This window comes from Fukomys damarensis, unplaced genomic scaffold, assembly GCF_012274545.1.
Source record: "Fukomys damarensis isolate Sample0158 unplaced genomic scaffold, DMR_v1.0_HiC HiC_scaffold_30, whole genome shotgun sequence".
In the NCBI taxonomy this organism is placed as follows: Eukaryota; Metazoa; Chordata; class Mammalia; order Rodentia; family Bathyergidae; genus Fukomys; species Fukomys damarensis.
The window spans coordinates 66767388-66786968 of record NW_022900942.1 but is presented as its reverse complement, the minus strand read 5'-3'; the positions used below and the strand labels follow the sequence as shown (position 1 = coordinate 66786968).

The following is a 19581-nucleotide window of genomic DNA, read 5'->3' as shown; positions in this document are numbered from 1 at the left end:
CCCCTTCTCTCATCTAGTGATAGTCTTCATAATAATTTTCCTAGTACAGGATCTAATCTAGGAGTAGGAACTGCCTTTATTATCTTTTTAAACAGTCTGAAACATCTCTACTGCTTTATTGGTCTCTCATAATGATGATGATGTCATTTCCTTTCTTTCTTTCTTTTTTTTTTTTGGTATGGGGGATCGAACTTGGGATTTTGCACTTGCAAGGCAGGCGGTGGCACCAATGAGCTAAATCCCCAGCTCCTGATATCATTCCTTAATCTTTCATGACATGATACTAATTTTAGTCCAAAAAAATTGAACATTCCTCACGGTATACTTCTATACCCTCAGCTGGAAACTAAGAAGTCATGTTATGTTCCTCTCAGGGTGCTCACATCTGAAGCTCAGAATGTACACTTCTCCCTCCTTTGATGATGCTCATTTTGATCACACAAACTTGGTGCTGCTGATTTTTTCTACCATGTCATCACTGGTTGGTGTCTTTTCGCCTTCTCTTGTGATGTGAAATGGTTATGTACTGCTCTTTATCAAATGAGCCATTTTGATTCTTTCCTAATCATATTCACTATGATGGGTGTAAAATGATCAATGGTAGGGATGGGAATTGACCAAAAGGGGCATAAGGAAACTTGCTAGAGTAATGGAGATGCCTGCACTGGAAGAAGTTCGATTATACTGTATAGGCCTGAGCATTTCTCAAAACAGAATGATATTTACCAATGTAAATATAACCAAAAAGCAAAAAAAATAGCATGCATTTCAAATGCACACTAACGTATTTAGAGATGTCTGTAACTTAAGAAATGCATCAAAAGATGGACTGATGGATATAATAAAGCAAATACAGTGAACGGTAACCACTTGAAAACAGAGTTGAGGTGTGTATTTTCTGTCCAATTCTTTGAAGTGTGTTACATGTTTAAATATTTACATAATAAATTGAGAATTTTAAAAACAGTACTGTAAGGGATAGGTTCTAAAGACCAGAAGCAGCAAATGGGCAATTACAATGTGGAATAATTCTTCCATGTTCATACTACACCTATATTTTTAAAGTACTATGGAGCCAGGGATTTAGCTCAGTGGTTCCTCCACCTGCCTCACAACAGCAAGGACCCCAGCTCAATCCTGGTACAAAAAAAACAAAACAAAAAACCAAGAAAGTACTACATATCTAAGTTTATGGATGGAAGTTAGCCATTTTCTAGCTAAAATGTGGTTCTAGAGATGATGAAAACACTGATGTCAAAATATACGAGAATAGTTTTTCAAAAATTGACTCTTAAACCAATATTTTAAAACTAATACATATGCGATTTCAAATGCACACACTTAATAAATACTTAGTCAATTCCTATTTTACCCATTTTCCTATGTTGTCAGTTTATTCAAGCAGGCCATAAGACTTTTATTTTTAAATTTTACTGGAGGAAATGTAAATTAGCTTGTATTCTGGCAATATGGTACATGGAAAGCAACTTACCATATGATTAGAAAAATTTATAAACATTATTTTACATGGTTCCACAAGATGCATGTCAAAATTCTCTGTCCAGTTTTGAGCAGTTAGGTAATTTTATCTTTCATTAATATAAGCACTGCTATATTAACAGCTTATAGACATGAACTGTCACACCTTTAACTTCATCACTCTGAATTTCATACATACCAGCAAACACAAAATATTCTCCCCAACAGTGAGACACGTTTTCATTGCAAGCTCACCAACATTTGAGCACTATTTTTTTTTTTTTTGGTACCGGGGTTCAAACTTGGGACCTTGTGGTTGAGAGGCAGGTGGCGGCATCACTGCGCTACATCCCTGGCCCTTGAGCACTTCTTTTAAACGTAGCATTTATCCATTTCTAGGGCAGTTTTTGCTGACATCGTCTTATGCAAGGCATTATCATACTGGACTCTGCTTTGCAGCTTCCTGTCAGCAGGATTTTGCTGGCTCAGAAGAAGTGAGTCCTTGATGTGTTCCAATGTTAGAGCAGCAAGGGGCCTTGGCTGTGTGTGCTGGCCTCCTCACCCTCTCCTCCCATTCTAAGATGTCTCCTTTCATGACCCCCTTTCTCCATGTCTCCTAGGACATGTCCTATCCCTGTGTGGGGGTATTTATCCTTTAAGTTTTAAATTGTTTTTGGCAAGATCCATACACAGTATCCTGTTCAAGTGTGAAAAAAATCACTTACACTTTTGTGACTGTCAATTTCTTACTCTAATGACGCTTATGAACTTCCATGATTAGATTTGTGAAACATCTATTTAGTCAGACCAGAAACTTAAAAGCTTTATTCTTTTTGTTTAGTAATATTAGAAAATTTGTTTCTTAATACTTAGAAACTACTTTTCTAATCATTACGTTTTTCTTTATTAATATTTTGCTTTTCTTTTTTTTTCCTATTCCTGATTTCCTCACAAAACTCATTTGTTTGTACTGTTTTAGCAAACACTGCACAACTGTGGCCTCATCCTCTAAGTACTGATGGTTATATATGTAATGTCTACAACTTCGAGACGTTAGTAAGGAATTATATATGCTGCAAAAATTATTCAGGTTTCCAAGCAGTACTGTGTCAACTCTTGCCTTGTATCTCTTAACTTTTGCTTTATTTATTTGTATAGTGTTATTTGGTCCTTAAGAGAGTAATACAATTTAATCTTTACTTTCAATTATACGTGCCCTTTATTATCAAAAAAATTACCCTGTCATGCAACATTGCCTGACTTTAATTCTTTGTCTAATATTAATACTACAATTCTTTTATTTTTAAAAGCATTTTTAACTGTACTGTTTTCAACTGTAACAGAAAAAGTTACAATATAAATCAACTTGTTTAAAATACAAGTTTACTATACCCTAATGTCATCTCTGGTTCTTAAATGTTCTGGTCTAATTTGGTAATGAAATTCCAGGCTGCTATTACTTTTTTATTTTTCCTTTTTAGGTATGATCTCCCACTTACTCAATTTGATGATATTTACAATAGCTATTTAGGTACCTCTTTTGCAGTCAGTGCTCAATGCCAGAATTTTTATTCTAAGATTTCTTTATTCTCTTATTCATCAACTGGCATTATCTCAATCAGCTGGAGTGTATTTACAGCTAACTTCTGTATAACAAGGCAGTAGTAATGCTGTATCCTGAAGACGTGTTCTTTTAGTTGTCCTTCCACAATGAAAGATAAATTAAGCTATATTATGTTTAAAAAGTAAAGGGTAAAACTTTCTGCTTCAAAACTACATATGTTTTCCTATTGCCTATTGGAAATAGCCCATATTAAATGAATATGGCTTAGTTTTTATTCGTGCATATGTAATATAATAAAAAAGTAACATTACCTAATTAATTAAAGGAATTCTTTAAGATTTTGTGAAGACCTGCCTGGTCCTTTATAAGTCTGATAAAGTTCTTTTTCCTTGATTTTTGCCAAAATATGAAGAACCTTTTCAATGTGTACAAAGGAGACTTACTTCAACATAGGAAAATCTTTCTGTAATGTACTGAAATTACTTAACTCCAAGCATGCCAAAAATTTTCTAAAATATTCTTCTGTATCTTTCTTTAAAAAACTATTTGTTGGGCTGGATGTAGCTCAGTGGTGGTGCTGCCCGCCTGGCAAGTGCAAGGTCATGAGTTCAATCCCCAGTACAAAAACAACAAAAAACGCCACAAAACTATTTGTGAATAAATTGCCTCTACCCTGACACAATACCCAGAGTTCAGCCACCTCAATTGCAAAGCAAACATATAAGACTCACTAACATCAGGAAAAGACATGAAGGCTGTGGTTAGTAGCTTGACCATACATGAAGGAATGTCAAAAAGTGAGAGCAGCATTGTTGGTAGCTATGCATGGGCAAAGGCTCTGTGCCTCCGGTACTGGGGATTGGACTGGGGCCCTTGTGCTTGCAAAGCAGGCGGCAGAACCACTGAAATAATCCCCACGGTATTCTTGAACATAACAAAGGAGCAGTTCCGCAATTTATGGGGAAGAACATCATAGAAAAAGGGCAAGGTACTATGACCCCATTCCCTCAGATACATGCAACAAGTTTACTAACTTCCTATTCTTGGCTGGGCAGCTAGGCATTATTCCATGAACAGCTAAGTAGCATTCTTCTAAGGTACTCAGGCATTTTATATATATAAATGAGTTCAGAATGTTCTTATCAAACATTATGTCACACAAGCAGTGGGATACAGACAATCTGAAACAAACCTGTGTAACTTTCATCATCATCAGACAAAGGCACCTCTCTCTTTAGCAGCAACTCCAACTCCTCGGTTTCTGCTACATCCACTGGCCGCTCCCCGTGTTTGTTAGCTTGAAATGGGTTTCCTCCATGACGAAGCAACAGCTTTACTATCTGCAACACAGAATGGGAGGAGGGTTTAGACCTTCCGACCATTCACTTGATAACCTTCACAATCGTCTGCTGAGTGTTATTTTATCTACCCTGAATCTATGACTCAGCGTCTAATCATTACTTTCTCTTCCAGTCCCGTCTTCATCAAAATACTTCCTTGTATCTGGTGACTTCCATTTACCATAAAGAAATTTGCTCCTTCAAATTTAACTTGGTACTATTTTAGTGTTTATCACGTTTCTTCCTACTTTGCCACGAAGTCAACAATTATCTACTCAGTTATTTGCCTAAGCATGGTTTGAATTTCTGCGAACAGATCATAAGCAAGTCATAAAACTCTTGAAATGAGTATTGTAGAAAGAGTCTCAAAGCAAGTTCAAGTATTTATCTTCTGTTTAAAGCTAGTGTCACTACCAAGGCTTTCATTTTACTCTTCCCCATCTCCTGGGAATACCGTCATAAGGTCCAGGCAGCTTTACTGGGAACTGTCTGAGCTTAACCATCAAAGGCCTTTTACTTCAAAGGCACCTTGACACCATCCTCTATCTAATTTTGGATTTGGAAATTTTTCTCAGAGGTGCTCTTTTCCACCAGCAAATTATAAAAGCTTCAGGCTCTGTTAAACCAGGATCTGCCTAGTCATCCTTTCACTTTTTGTTTTTTTCCTCATTCTATCTTCCTTTCTGTGATGCCTTTTTTATTGGCTTTCACCTAGAAGGCAATCTTTCCAACTCAGGCATCTTTCACCTTCAAGAAGAAACTTTCCTCAAGCCAGTTAAGTTTCTTTTTTTGTACCGGGGATTGAACTCGGGACCTTGTGCTTGCGAGGCAGGCAGTGGAGCCAATGAGCTAAATCCCCGGCCCTAGCTAGTTCAGTTTCTGAGAAGATGTTGATCCTTCACTCTTGTGGCTCTGACTTTTTTTTTGGCCATAGAACTGAAGGCGAGACCCAAGCCCTTTGCAGGGGGTCTACATCCCTAGCCCTGTTTTATTTTGAGACATGGTCTGGTTTAGTCACTAGGTTGCCCAGACTGGTCTCAAATGTGATACTCCTGCCTCGGCCTCTCACAGTGCTGGAATTAAAGCCATGTGCCAACGACTTTCCACTGTTCCACCTCCATCAGTACTACAAAAAGGCTCACGAAGTCTGTGATGATCTACACTCACGACTGCTTCCCTGTGGCTCTGTCCCTCCTCTGCTCTGTCATGCTGCGGTGTATATCACCACTCTGTTTCACGGTGACGGTAATCACGCGATTCACTCACTCATTGTCTCGCTTCTTTTCTCAGCCCTCTTCCTTGGGCCCCAACCCCAAATATTAAGATTCTTTATCCAATCCAACGTGCGGTTGGTGTGTCTTTAATACAAAATTCTAAAGCCAGCAAGCCCAAATATGGAGCTCACTGAACTCGTACCACACCTTTTCTTTCTCTCTTCCTATGTTCAGGACTGGCACTGAAAGCCACCCAATTTCTTAAGTCAGAAACCTGGGAGTCACCACCCATTTCCCTTTTCACTCTGCATACAGAGGGGCCCAAATGTTTCCTCCTAATGGTTCTGGCCTTGTGTTGATTTTCTATTTAGACTGCTGTTGGTGTGTTCAACAGAATCTGGATTATATAGGACTCTGCATTATAATTAAAAAGCTTTGGCCTCTTATTCTAGACTAGAAGCTGCATATGGGATAAGAGACTATATTCCCAACATATAACTGTGGTGTTTTCTGGTACCTAAAAATTTATCATATTGTCTAAAAGTATGTTGAAGTAAATAACATAAGACAGATAAAAATTAACTGTATTTATCACTAAAGGAACAATTAAAAGATACTGTAAATCAAGAAGTTAAAAATATTTAAGAATGAAAATTCACAATGAATCAAATAATAAAATTCCTACATTATGATGAAAGCAAAGAATAATATAATATATACATTCACAGAGAATAGACGGTGTATGAAGAAAACAATTACTCCTGAGCCTATAGTCCAACTGTTAGGATTTTCTCTCTCTCCATCTTCATCTTTATTAGGTTACAGATGATATATGATTTTGAAAGCTCAGCAGCTCTCAAGGGCTGCCACTGGAGGACAATTATCCCTGACACCCACCAAGGTAGAGGAAGAAGGCCGTGTGGGGCTGGGCAGGGAGCATGAGGGCAGACTTCCATTTGATCATAGGTTCCAGTGCTAAGCAGCACTTCCAGAGGTAATCAGTGCCATCATCTGCTCCTGAACTTCAGTTTTCCTGAGATTTGGAGCTATAATTGTTTTAGTTTCTATTTTCTTATCTCTTTTAAATCAGAAGTACACAAATTATTGACTGTGGGCCAAACGTAGTCTGCTAGTTTTTTGTTTTTTTTCTTTTCCCCCAGTACAGGGGATTGAATTCAGGACCTTGTGCTTGCGAGGCAAGTGGCAGAACCACTGAGCTAAATGAATCCCTGGCCCTAACTTCTATATTTTGAAAGGATTGCTAAAAGAGGAGAATTTAGTTCTAATCAAAATGAATTCACTACCAACATGAATGCCTTAGAAAGACAATGCTTATATGATTTTTCAGTGTAAGTTTTCTTTTATCATATAGGAATTACAGTGGGTAAAATTTATTAGCATTCTTGAGTATTTAGGGCCAAAACCTTTAAGACTACTGCACACAGTGAGAATGTATGTAAAGCCACAGGTTTCATGAAGCACAATCACCAATAATAACAGAAATGTACCCCAATCAACAATTATTTTCTTTTCTCTTTAAGAAAAACATTAAGCTACTGTCTTATGAAAAAGCAATAAAAACTTTGCAACTATAAAGATGCGAGAAAAAATTATCCTGCAGGCACATCAAGATTATAAAAAGGAAAAATCCTCAAAAAAGGAGAGGTGAGGAAGGAGAAGAGGGAAGAAAAAGTCAGCAGAAGTGGATGGCAAAAATTAAGATATTTACTCTGGCTTGTGTAAAACACATTTATCCAACTCTGTCCTGGACCAGTAATGCTCACCCCTCTAGCTTCTATCTTCTAAAAGCTTGGTTTTCTGTTTTTGTCCTTGTGGCTCTTTATCTTTTTTAATCTCCCATGGGACTAGGGATACAGCTCAATAGAGAACTTGCCTAGTATGCATTAGAACCTGGGTTTGAGTTCCAGCTTCAATATTAAATTAAAATAAAATCTCTTTCATTACAGGAGTTTGAGAAGATTAACAAGTTAAAAAAAATCAAAACTTTCAGTCATTATAAATAACACAACAATGAACCTCTTTATAAGTTGAAGACTGTTCAATTTTTAAGCTTATTTCCTTAGACTAGAGACCCAAAACAATAATGAATAAAAGATCTTGATACTGCTGAAAGCTTTCTACCCACATCAGGAAGCAGTAAATAAATATTACAGGATTATGATGATGAGTCAGCTATAGATGGTTCATTCAAATATCCTTAAAAAACAATCAAGATTTACAGATCATGAGCACATGCAAATACCTATTCCAACGCGGATTTAAGGCAACATAAAGTTGCATAAAGCGTTGACAGGCAGTAAATTAGAAGTGGGCAAAAATGATGAGACACAAGAAAAATGACAGGCTTCTAAAGCAGAATTAGGAGTAAGACTACGGTAAATGTGTATTATGAGTAAATACACTTACAAATAGCAAGCCCAAGACTGATAGTAAGCTATGTTAATTAAGTAATTTAGACTGGCTACAGAACTCCTATCTTTGTGCTTCTCTCACCTTATAATCATTTTATAGACGGAGTTATCATGATTATTACCAAGTGAATAAAACCCAATTCTTACATAGAAGCTCATTAAGACATGATACAGATATACAGAAATGAGAATTTGGGGTAACTCTCATTTCCTTCATTAAGCACAAATAAATGAAGGAGAAAACAGTTCTCAACAGTTCTTGAATTGACTCCCACTCTCCTAGGCATGTTGGCGGGAAGAAAAGCAAAGATCTTTTGAAAACAGCATTCCAGTCTTGCTCTGGAGACTAGAAATAGTGTTTGAGTCCTTCTAAGTGTATGAGCTCAAAGGTCAGCTTCTGGAAAATATTTTGCAGCTATGTGCATATTTAGAAACTTGTACTCATAAAAGCATGTCTCAGTCACAGTCATAATTTTTAATAATTACACTTAGAAAGAAAATCAGGAAACCTTTAAATAATCACATTTAAAATCATTCATCTCTGGTAAAGTATCATTGGTGCTTATTTTAAAAGTGTAAAAAGTATGCAATATTTATTTATTGATTGATTGGTACCGGGGATCGCACTCGGGTCCTTGCGCTTGCGAGGCAGGCCACCGAACCGCTGAGCTAAATCCCCGGGCTATCCTCAGTTATCCATCATCCATCCATTCATTTTACTTGCATTCACACCCAAGCCAATTTATTGCACCCTTCATGTGCCGTGCATTTAGAGAATGAGTAATAGAAAAGAACATGATATGCCTGTTCAAAGAGTATTCACAGTCTAGTGCAAGAAACATGACACTAGGAAAGGAAGTAGTGAAAAGGAATGTCGTAAATGCTAACACACGGGGACAGTGATGCTTCGGTCACAAACTTAATTCTTCCCATGATTCTGGTCACAACCAAATGGAACCAAGGTACCACACAATACGTAGAAATTGTCAAGGGATGAGAGAAAGAACACTCCAATGGTAAGCAGAACCAGCCTAAGAAAAATAGTATTTACAGATATATTTTTCTTCACTCAAAACTATGAGAAAAATGGCATTTTTAATTTGTAAATTTTAGTCTCTAAAGTATTTGGATATATTTGAAATACAGGAACACAAAGCTTTTAAAAATCTTTTACACCTACCATTTTCATAACATTTTAGACTTTCAAGATGTGCTTACATGCAATGTCTTCTTTTTCTTCACAATGTTCCCTTTAGAGAGAGATTTTTCATTATATAATTTTAAGACAAGGAAATTCAGAGGAGAGAAACAACTTGTTCAAGATTAAGTAATTAGCAAACTGGCCAGACGAGAATGGGATTTGTGACTATCTTCACTTCAAAAGATCACTTTAGTATCAACTCAAACAAAACTTGGCTTTTAAAAGATAGGCAGTACAACACTCTGAAGTCTGCTAGAAATACAACATGTAGTTATCTGATAGAAGGCCTTGAAATAAAAGTTCTGCCAAATTGCTTAGCAACTGAACCAGCAAATTAAAAGGATTATTTTATGAAAAGATAATGCTAAATCTGACCGTGAATCAGCACTTAGAAAGTAGAGAGAGTGCTGGGACTATAGTTCAGTGGTAGAGCACTTGCCTGGCACAAGCACGCCCTGGGTGCAGTGCCCAGCACCACAACCCAAAAAAGGGGGGAAAATATGTGTTGATTAAGCAAGGAACGAGACGGGACAAGATCACACAACTAAGAAAGGGTCTCAGCGACTCTGGGTTGGGTTTTCTCCGGCACTTACATCTCTGTGCCCACTGCTAGCAGAGTCATGGAGTGGGGTGTCATCATCCAGGCCTTGGGTGTTGACATCGGCTCCAGCAGCAATCAGCACCTTGGCGACATCGTAATATCCAACATTGCAGGCCTCATGCAGTGGTGTCCAACCTAAAGCCAGAAGATTAATTTAACAGATGGGCCATGTGCACGGACTCAAAATGTGCTTCTCATATAGACAGGCTTATTTATTCAGGGTTTTTGGAGACAAGGTATCAGCGTGTAATTCAGGTTGGTCTTGAACTCACAGATTCTTTTGCTTCAGCTTTCCAAGTGCTGGGATCACAGGGGTAGATAAGCCTGGCCTCATGTAGATAGGGTTATGTATGATACATTAATTCTAAATTGAATCTAAATTTCTTATATAAAACTATATTTGCCACATCAATTCTAAATCTCACATGGACAAAAGGAAAAAGGTATGATTAAGAAGCTAAAAACAATGCCAATTTTACAGAAAGAAGAAATGCTGTCACTCCTAATTATGGAAATCCAAATTAAAATAAGATTTTTAAACTTGTCAGATTAATGCAGTGGACCCCTAACTTATGAACTCAATTTGTTCCCTATGGCTGGTTGTAACTCAAGCTGGTCAATGAAGGCTCAAGCTCCTCTACACAACCTTCAAAGTTTCCTATACGCAGGCAGAACTCAGTGACCTTAGAAAGACTTTGGCCCAGGATTTATCAATGAACCCCACACAGGAGAGGATGCTGTAATGTCCCTTGAAGAACTCTTTAAGGGTTAGATCTGTATCTGAGACTGTCTGGAAGCAAAAGTGCTGGCATTTGGGTCTTAACTCAAGATGCTATTGGTAAGTTAAAGCTAAAATTCTGGTTGAAACCCAAGTTGTTTGTATGTCAGGCTGACTGTAACTTGAGGGTCCACTGTAATTAAGTTGGTAATATCCGTCTAAGGAAGATATGAGGACAAGGGCTCTTTCACATACTTTCCTTTTTGTAAGAGAGGGTCTTGATTATGTTGCCCAAGCTGGCCTTAAACTTGTGGCTCAAGGAATTGTGCCTAAAACTCTTGAGTAGGTAGGACTATAGACCCTGGCCACTGCTCCTAGCTCTTTCATATATCCTTGATGGAAGTATAAACAGGCAGAGGTTTTTTGGTAGGTAATGTGACTTTATTTCAAAAATTTTAAATATGCATCTCATTTGATAAAACAGTTTGAAGTCTACTGAAATATTTCTAAGACATGGGTGTTATCACAGAATTGCTTGTGGAAAGCTACACTACATTATATAGCTGTGAAAAATGAACCAGACAAACCCACATACAGTGATAGAAATACCTGGAGGACACTAGAGGCATGTTGCAGTATTACAGACCAAGAGAGAGAGAAAAAAATTTCATTAAAAAAAAAGCCTGATCTGTGGCCTGCCTTGCAAGCACAAGGACCTGAGTTCAATCCCTGGTACCCCCCCCCCAAAAAAAAAGCCTGAATGTATTGAAAGGATAATCTCCAAATTGTTAGTAACATTTCTAAAAGGAAAAAAATGGAGGGATGGGAAGGTGGGTTATCGTATTATGAGAAATTAAGGAGACTCTCTACCCTACAATGTTACTGTTTTTATTGTTTCCACACTAATACTAAGAATGTACTAGTATGAAATTTGAGAAATTAAAAATACTACTTTCTTATAATCTTCATGTTCAAGTTGATAAACATTCTTGAAGTATGAAATGAGCTATACCTCAAAAAACTGTACACTCAAATTTGCTCAGAATAGAATGTAGATTGGAAAAAGAATTATATACTAATGCGTCAACTAAAAATAAATTTAATATGAAAAATTCTGAGTAATTATTGACATGGAAAAGTAGTGGAGATCAGGTTTTCTGTTCATGCGCTAAAACTTCTTTTTTCTCCTGGTACGGGGGATTGACACAGTGCCACTGAGCTAAATCCCACTAAAACTTCTGTAATACAATATACTTTTAGAATTTTCATTTTTGCAAAGGAAAAGTAGAGTGCATACTAAATTATAACTAAGATCTATTTTGATATTAGCTCCTGAACATTTGTCTTAAATTACTAGTCTTACCTGCAAAATCTTTCACATTCACATTTGCCCCTAAGCTTATTAATTCTTTAACTTGTTTCACGTCACCACGAATAGCTGCCATGTGTAGAGGAGTTTCACCACGTTCATTTCTTTTATTAACTTTATCTTTTTGTCGAGACGAAGAACTGGGAGTTTTCTTTTGGGCTGGTGTTGTCTGTGATGGGTGATTTGGTGTGGAATCTGTTAAGAAAGAAGAAAGCTATTGAAAGTTCTAGACAAAATACTTTGTCTACTTAAAGATTCTTAATGATAATACACTCATTTTGTGGAATACAGGAAATACCTTCTGACCTTAACAACCCAGAACTTGATTGTGATGATGCATTAATAACTTGACATAAATATAGATTTTCCTGTAAAAACATCAAACATCAGAAACCAATTTAGAAAGCTGTTTTATTCTTTCAATTAGTAGAATTGGTTTAAAATGGTAATAAAATATCAAGTTTACACCATAAAAGTGTTTGCATTGGGCCAGGGATTTAGCTCAGTGGTTCCACTGCCTGCCTGGCAAGCTCAAGATCCCAAGTTCGACCTTGGGTACCAAAAAAAAAAAAAGTGCCTAATAATTTGATGAACTGCAAAAACATTCATTTTTCTTGGGAATGTTATAGGATTATCCTAAGACCTAGATTAAATTCAAGGCTAGAGTTCACGTCTTTGACTCAAACAAAACACTGAAGTTCTATTAAGGAGATGAAATGAAGCCAAAGATCTATCAGAAACAGTAGTAGCTGGAAAAAGGCCTAGGAAAATTATGCTTTGATTCCTGTCTTTTGATTTTTGTTCTGGTTTCTATAAAAAAAACCAAGAACTTTAAACTATATATGATGCCCAAAGTTTCATCCTTCATCTTTTCAGAACTAGGGAAAATAAGCAAAATACAGCTGTTTTCTTATCAATTAAGGATTTAAGACTGTGTTAATTTTGAAGATTTGTTATCATTTGAAAGAAATCATTATTCTGAGAGAAAAAACTATGGAAAGTAATTTTCTATCATCATTCACAAACTGACAAGCTCTAAAAGCAGTATTACACTTTCCTCCATTGGAAAAAAGTTAAAGGGTTTACCTTTGGAGTTTAGAGTGTACAGTACTATCTCAGTAATAGTTCCCTACTCATTTCTGTAATACACACCCTATAAGAGTAAGAACCTTGTCTTATCAGTGTTTCTGACATCTTGATTCATAGCAGAACTCAAAACACAAGTAAGATGAAAAAAAATTTTTATTACAATCTTTATTGCCAAATTATTAAGAAAATTAGTTTTGTTGGCTTTCTTAAAAAAAAAAAAAAACAACAACTAAACTAAAGGACCTAACAGATAAAAGAATTATTAATTTCAACAACATCTGTAAGATGGCAGATGTCACCACCTGTATGACAATAGTTGTTATTTCAAAAAGTTTACACACTAGTTCTACACATGTTAACTAAAAAAAGAACAACAACTAAACTAAAGGACCTAAGAGATAAAAGAATTATTAATTTCAACAACATCTGTAAGATGGCAGATGTCATATGACAATAGTTGTTATTTCAAAAAGTTTACACACTAGTTCTACACATGTTAACTAAAAAAAGGTTGACAACTATTCCTGAATGAAAAGAAGCAACTACAGAATATTATAATTGTATTTTTACTGAAAAGTACCACAACAAAAGAGATATACCTGTACATATATGCCTAGAAAATCCTGGAAGTAAGCATAAGAAACTCTTAACAGTGTATGCCTCCCTTTCAAGGGGAGGCCACTGGATATGAGGGATGACTTTGACTTTTTCTTTTCTTTTTTTCGGTACCAGGGATCAAACTTGGGTTCTTGCGCTTGCAAGGCAGGTGGCAGAACCACTGAGCTAAATCCCTGGCCCTTGGCTTTTTCTTATTATATTAATTCTTGAATTTACTCTAAGAACAAATGTTCAAGTACAAAAAATTCAGTTTTTTTAGAAAGTCTTTCTAGTTAACAGTTAAACTTGATCTTAAAGTCAACATTTTACACAAACATCAATAATTTTAGCACTGTAAAATACCTTTAATTTGGCCAGTCTGCCCCAACTGAGCAGAAAAGGTGTGACCCAAACAATATATTGTTATAAAAAGCTCTAACATGTTTTTTAATAATGAAAGACAGATACACTCGTGTTTTGATGAAAATTGTATTTAAATACTATGTTGTCTCCATTTTAAAAATAGTAAATACAGGAAAAGTTCACTGAAAATTTGTTCCTTTTTCAATGCATCTCAATAGTCTTACATAAAGATGCCTTGAATGCAGATACCCAGATAAATTTTTTTCTCTAGATAAAAATGATTTATATATTCTGTTAGTCAAAAAGAAGCAATATACTAAGATTACCCATTGTTCAGCAGGATGCCAGTGAATTGGAAGGCTGAGAAATTGCCTTACAGATAGAAGCTGGGAGAAATATTCAGTAAGATAAAGAGTTCTGCCATGATTTCTCAAACTGATTAACCCATTTCTAAATTTCTCATTTTATTTAACAAGTATTTACTTAATTTCCACTAAACGCAAAGACCCCTGCTCTTACATAGCTTCGCATATAGTAGAGGACACAATAAACAAAATATCACACCAATAATGATAAAATTACAAAACTCATATTACAGGTAATTAATTCTACTAAATTCAAGAAAGGATAAAGACTAAAAGTAGTTAAAACTGCTGAAACAAGTTTAGAGGGGCCTGGGGAATATTCAGAATGCACATTAACTGGGGGATGGCAGCCTCCCTTCCCTCACCTGGGCTGTTGTCTCTTGCTGTCATCTGCATGAGAAGAGCCATCTGCTTTCGCTCTGAGAGTGGATAACCAAAGAGAATGCTCACTGGTGTAGATTTCTTATTTCCAGCTTCCTTTTTCGTTTTCTTCTTTTCTGGGCCTTCTTTCTCTGGAATTATTAATAAATATGTAAGAAATTGAACCTAATGTAAGTATCTGGAAAGCAAGACACAAGACAACTTTTTTGACAGATGCTATATAAATGTATATGGGAAATGTCAACAATATATAACTGGGAGTAGCTACAGAAAAGGGCAGTAGAATTATACAGACAATTTCCTTTCTAATACTTTGGAAAAATATATTCTGAATTCTGCTGTTTTCAGGTTACTTGGAAATTTATTCCTAGTAAAATCTGTATTTTAGTGATTTATTCTATTAAAATTTAACTTTTTAAAAAACATTCTAGACGGTCCCAGTACAGTTAGTTGTCCCTTGGGATCTACAAGATTGGTTCCAGGACCCCTGTGTGGATCCCAAAGCCTACCAATGGCTTAAGACCCTTATATAAAATGGTGTCAAATTTGCCTATAACCCATGTAAAAAAACATCTCTAGATTACTCGTAATTCTTAACATAATGTTGATATTATGTAAATAGTTATTATACTGGATTGTTTAGGGAATAATGACAAGAAAAAAATCTGCACATGTCTATTTAGTACAGATACAATGTTTAAAAATACTTTTGATCTGTGATTACTTGACTTGGTGAACAGAGTGCCAACTATATTACACCTCTGAAACATTTCATCACCTGTAATTTTTATTCTCATTACTGCTAAACCTACAAACCAATCCTCTTCTAAATTACTTTCCTGGCCTGGGGATGTGGCTCAGCAATGAACAGTTTGCCTATTACATATGAAGCCTGAGTTCGATCCCTGGTACCACCAAAAAATTAAATGAATACTACTCTAATTCCAGCAATGGTTTGTACAACTTTCAAGAAACTAAAGTTTGTTTAGAAGAATTTAAGACAAGTCTCGTCATACACAATAGTTACTTAAAAAAGCACCAAATCAATTTATTCTCATCATAGGACAGCTGAACAAGGCCTATCCAAGTGAAAAATAAGCAAATTAAAGATTTTGTGTGGCTCTGAGTTAAGAGAGATCCTGCAAAGACCCAAAAATGTTCAGGGTCCTTTTCAATAAGAACTGATCAGTCTGAGATCAGATGCTCTCAGGCTTTATTATTCGAGAAATCCTGCAACACAGCCAACATTTCCCATTCGGTGCCAGGGGATCAGACTGAGCTAGATTCTGCAGGTCGGAGATGTGCACGTGAAGTCAATGCAGATGCCCTGTGCCAACTAATGTAGAGGTCTGGCTGTTACCTGTCTAGGCATGTGTAATATTTTTGGAAATAGTACACAAATATCGGGGATTTAAAAATGTAGGTATAGGTTCCTCCTGCAAAGAGGAACTAAAAAAAGAAAGAAAATAACAAATTTAAAAATATGTGAAGTGAGCAGGGGAAGGAACAACCTACTTGTCAATACAGTGGGGTTCTTTTCAGAAGACAGATGTGCTAGCAGATAGATAAGAGATAAGCATTTTTCAAGAAACCAGTATTAGTAGGATAAGGAATTAATGATTGTAATTGTGCACCACTTCAGTTAATTAGAATAAACTGGCATCATAATGGCCTAAAAAAATTAGAGGCCCTAATAAACTCAGCTGCTCACAGCTCATTCAAAATTCAGTAACTCCTAATACATCCCTTTTGTTGAATATCTGATTTTATGTAACAAAATCAAACTTTCAACTTATTAAAATACTGTACTTTTATTAGTTTTTCTAACACAAGCTTTCATTTTCATAGTTCTCATATCATTGATGAAACAATTTAATATAAAGCTAATCTCAGCACAATATTTAACCTATTATTAAAATTACTATAAAACTTAAACAGGTCTTTGGAAAAGCTCTTTTTCTGAAATGTATATTTGGTCTTAGTAATTTTCCGTACATCTCAGGTTCTCTAGTATTTAGGGACAAACTACAATTGTTATTTTAATGGTCCATTTGAATAACAATATCTCCCCCACCCCCTAAGAGAATGGTAGGCAAGGGCTCTTAACAGAGCGACACCCAGTCCTTTTTATCTTATTTGTGACAGGGTGTCACCCAGCTACCCAAGCTGGCTTCAAACTTGCAATTTTCCTGCCTCAACCTCCCAAGGAGCTTGGATTACAGGTGTGCACCACCCTGTCCAGCTGAACAACAAATTCAATGTAACATAAATCTCTCCTAAAATTATTTAACATTGTGAAAATTTTAAAGAAAAAACAAAAGATATTTCAAGAAAGAATAAAATTTAGTAGTAAATAGAAACAAAAATTACTTAGTATTTATCTGTAAAATATTTTCTAAAATTTGGGGAAAAATTATGTCTTTTGTATTCTATTTGCAAAACAACTGACTTTTTTTTAACCTCTGGGTGTACTTTAATACAATGTTTTAAAAAGATTATTACTTTATTTTTTTTAAAAGGCACTTGAAAGTTTATTATCACAACTTTATGCTTTGGAAAAGAAAAACATTGGATATCTCTAAATATTAAATAAAAATTAAAATTCGAGTCCTATATCGAATACAAATTCTGTTTTTTCTTTAACTGAGTTACTACAGCCTGAATGTATGTTCTGTACAAGATATGAAACGAAGGTTGAGTGTGCTCACTTCGGCAGCACAAACACTAAAACTGGGAATGAAGGTGAAGTGACCATAGCTGGTAGACAGGCTTGAGATAATTACAACATTCTTCAAAACTATGAAACTATCAGACTATGTATGTTTTTCAAATTTAAAGCCATTAACAAGTCCTCAGGGTTGGTCCTGTGAAAAACTCATTTCCTCTGACCTGTCATCACTGAAAAAAGAGTTAAATACATCTCTAATTATCAGTAACTAAAAAAACGTATTTATGTCTTAATAATTAGCCAGAACTTTAAAGTTTAAATACAGGTGCACTGATAAAAGTGCTTAGCCCTGTCTATCATAGACCTGAAATTTCACTCAGCTAACTTAAACTTTTTAAAGGAAAAAGCTAAAAGATTCACTTAAGATTCTCTGAAATAAAAATGGAAATAAATTTTATATCAACTTCCATGTCTGGAGGAAGCTTCAGAAATACAGAGATGCCCCAGCTTCAGTCTGGAAAACTGAAGTTTTCTTTCCAGTTCTGGTCAGAATAACAGAAGGCGCAAGGCCTGCTACTTCCTAAGTAGGGTTAGGGCATAGTATAGAAAAGAGACAAAACTGTTCTGTTTTTCTTCCCCTTGGAAAACTTGATTCATAAACTTATCAGTGTCTGAAAAATATAAGAATATGACATTTCCTTACAAAGCAGTCACTACATGAGGAATTAAACAACGGAGTTATGATCCAAATATAGGTGAATATAACTATATCAGTCTTGCTTGCAGTGTGCATTCCTCCAACCTGAAAAAAAACCTGTTGTATTGTTTCTAAAACACGAATTTCTAATAACACTCAGATCACGGATGGATTTATCACATACAGCTCCTTCAGTTATACCTTGGTGCTTGGGAACACCTCTAAGAAAGGTAAGCCTGATTCCACAGTAACTGACGGTAAAAATGACCCCTCCACCCAATTTTGGTAACCAAGAACTACTGACTGAAGAGCTCAATTAAAAACTTTCAGGATAATTATTTGGTTGTACCCCTACTCCCACCCAAACCCACATATTTATAATATAAAAACAGTAGCATAAGCAGAAGGCTTATTTCAATTTTTATAGCTAAATGTCATATGCTGAAGACTGGACACTTGGAGATACCCAGACGCTAAACAATATTTACATTTTACAAAGTTCAGAGATAAGAATGTTGGCCTATTTTTTTTTTTAAAGAAAGACAAATAGAGCTGGGGATTCAGCGCAGGAATTCCTCACCTGCCTCCCAAGCACAAGGTCCCGAGTTCGATCCCCAGTACAAAAAAGAGACAAAACACTTAAGCTTTCCTCTGCTTCATTCTTCATTTTAAAGTGTTATTTATATACTCTCTGACATTCTTTTATTTGGAGCCATTATGAGTCAGTAACACATGACAACTGGAGCCATAGTCAGAGACACGCCAACATAGCTAATAGTGATGGCATTTCTCCAGGTAGCCTGGTATTTTAATCTAGATATAGTTAAATTCAACCTGGGCAGCAAAGTTTATAAAGACTAAAGAGTTCAACAGAAAAAATTTTACATGGGTATTTATAAAAACATCACATTACTGAAAGGTACATAACAAAGTAGACTAACGACCTTAGATATCTCCCCTCCCCCCAGGGGCTGCTGAAGGGCAGGACCTGACTTCCATGGTTTTCTACACACATGCGGTCTGGCACTGTGCTGTTCCAAACCTCTGTGGAGGTATAGGAATAGCCAAGAACCCAAATTGGAAAATTTGGTAGACTCACATAGTTCTCATTTACTCAAAGATATCTTATAAACTGGTTTGAAAGTAAGTTACTTATGTACAATACTTAATTGTAAATGTGACAGAAACCACTGGCTAAACAGGAGCACCTGATAATCTAATTACCTGAGTATGTCCTGTAAGAAGATATAAGTCTCTCCCCCCAATTTTCACTTGTATGTCCTGGGTCTGAATCTACAGAATGAGAAGAGACAGGAGAAAAGGAAAAAGCACACGAAGGGAAATGCAGACTTCAACAAACCAACATTTTTCAAAAGACCATCAGTTAGGCAAGGATCTATGGTTTTTCTGAAAGATTATTTTTAAGGTAAAGCAAAAATACATTTAAAACACAAGGTTGGCCAACACCTAAGATTTCAGTTCTTCAACTGTATCTTAAAACTC

The 19581-nt window shown here is 35.9% G+C and overlaps 1 protein-coding gene across 4 annotated transcripts in view; it reads right to left on the bottom strand.

The window, feature by feature from the left end:
- Positions 1-19581, bottom strand: part of Ankrd12 (ankyrin repeat domain 12) — a 92449-nt gene that overhangs the window by 32518 nt on the left and 40350 nt on the right. For 2 of the 4 annotated variants that reach the window (XM_010638648.3, XM_010638649.3), the window contains exons 4-8: positions 19303-19371; positions 14698-14844; positions 11913-12113; positions 9824-9966; positions 4236-4383 (exon numbers count right to left, since the gene is read on the bottom strand). In XM_010638648.3, the coding sequence (XP_010636950.1) occupies positions 4236-4383; positions 9824-9966; positions 11913-12113; positions 14698-14844; positions 19303-19371 (708 nt within the window). Of the gene's footprint in view, positions 1-4235; positions 4384-9823; positions 9967-11912; positions 12114-14697; positions 14845-19302; positions 19372-19581 lie in introns of those variants that run through there. The other 2 variants (XM_010638650.3, XM_010638651.2) reach the window with 2 other exon arrangements.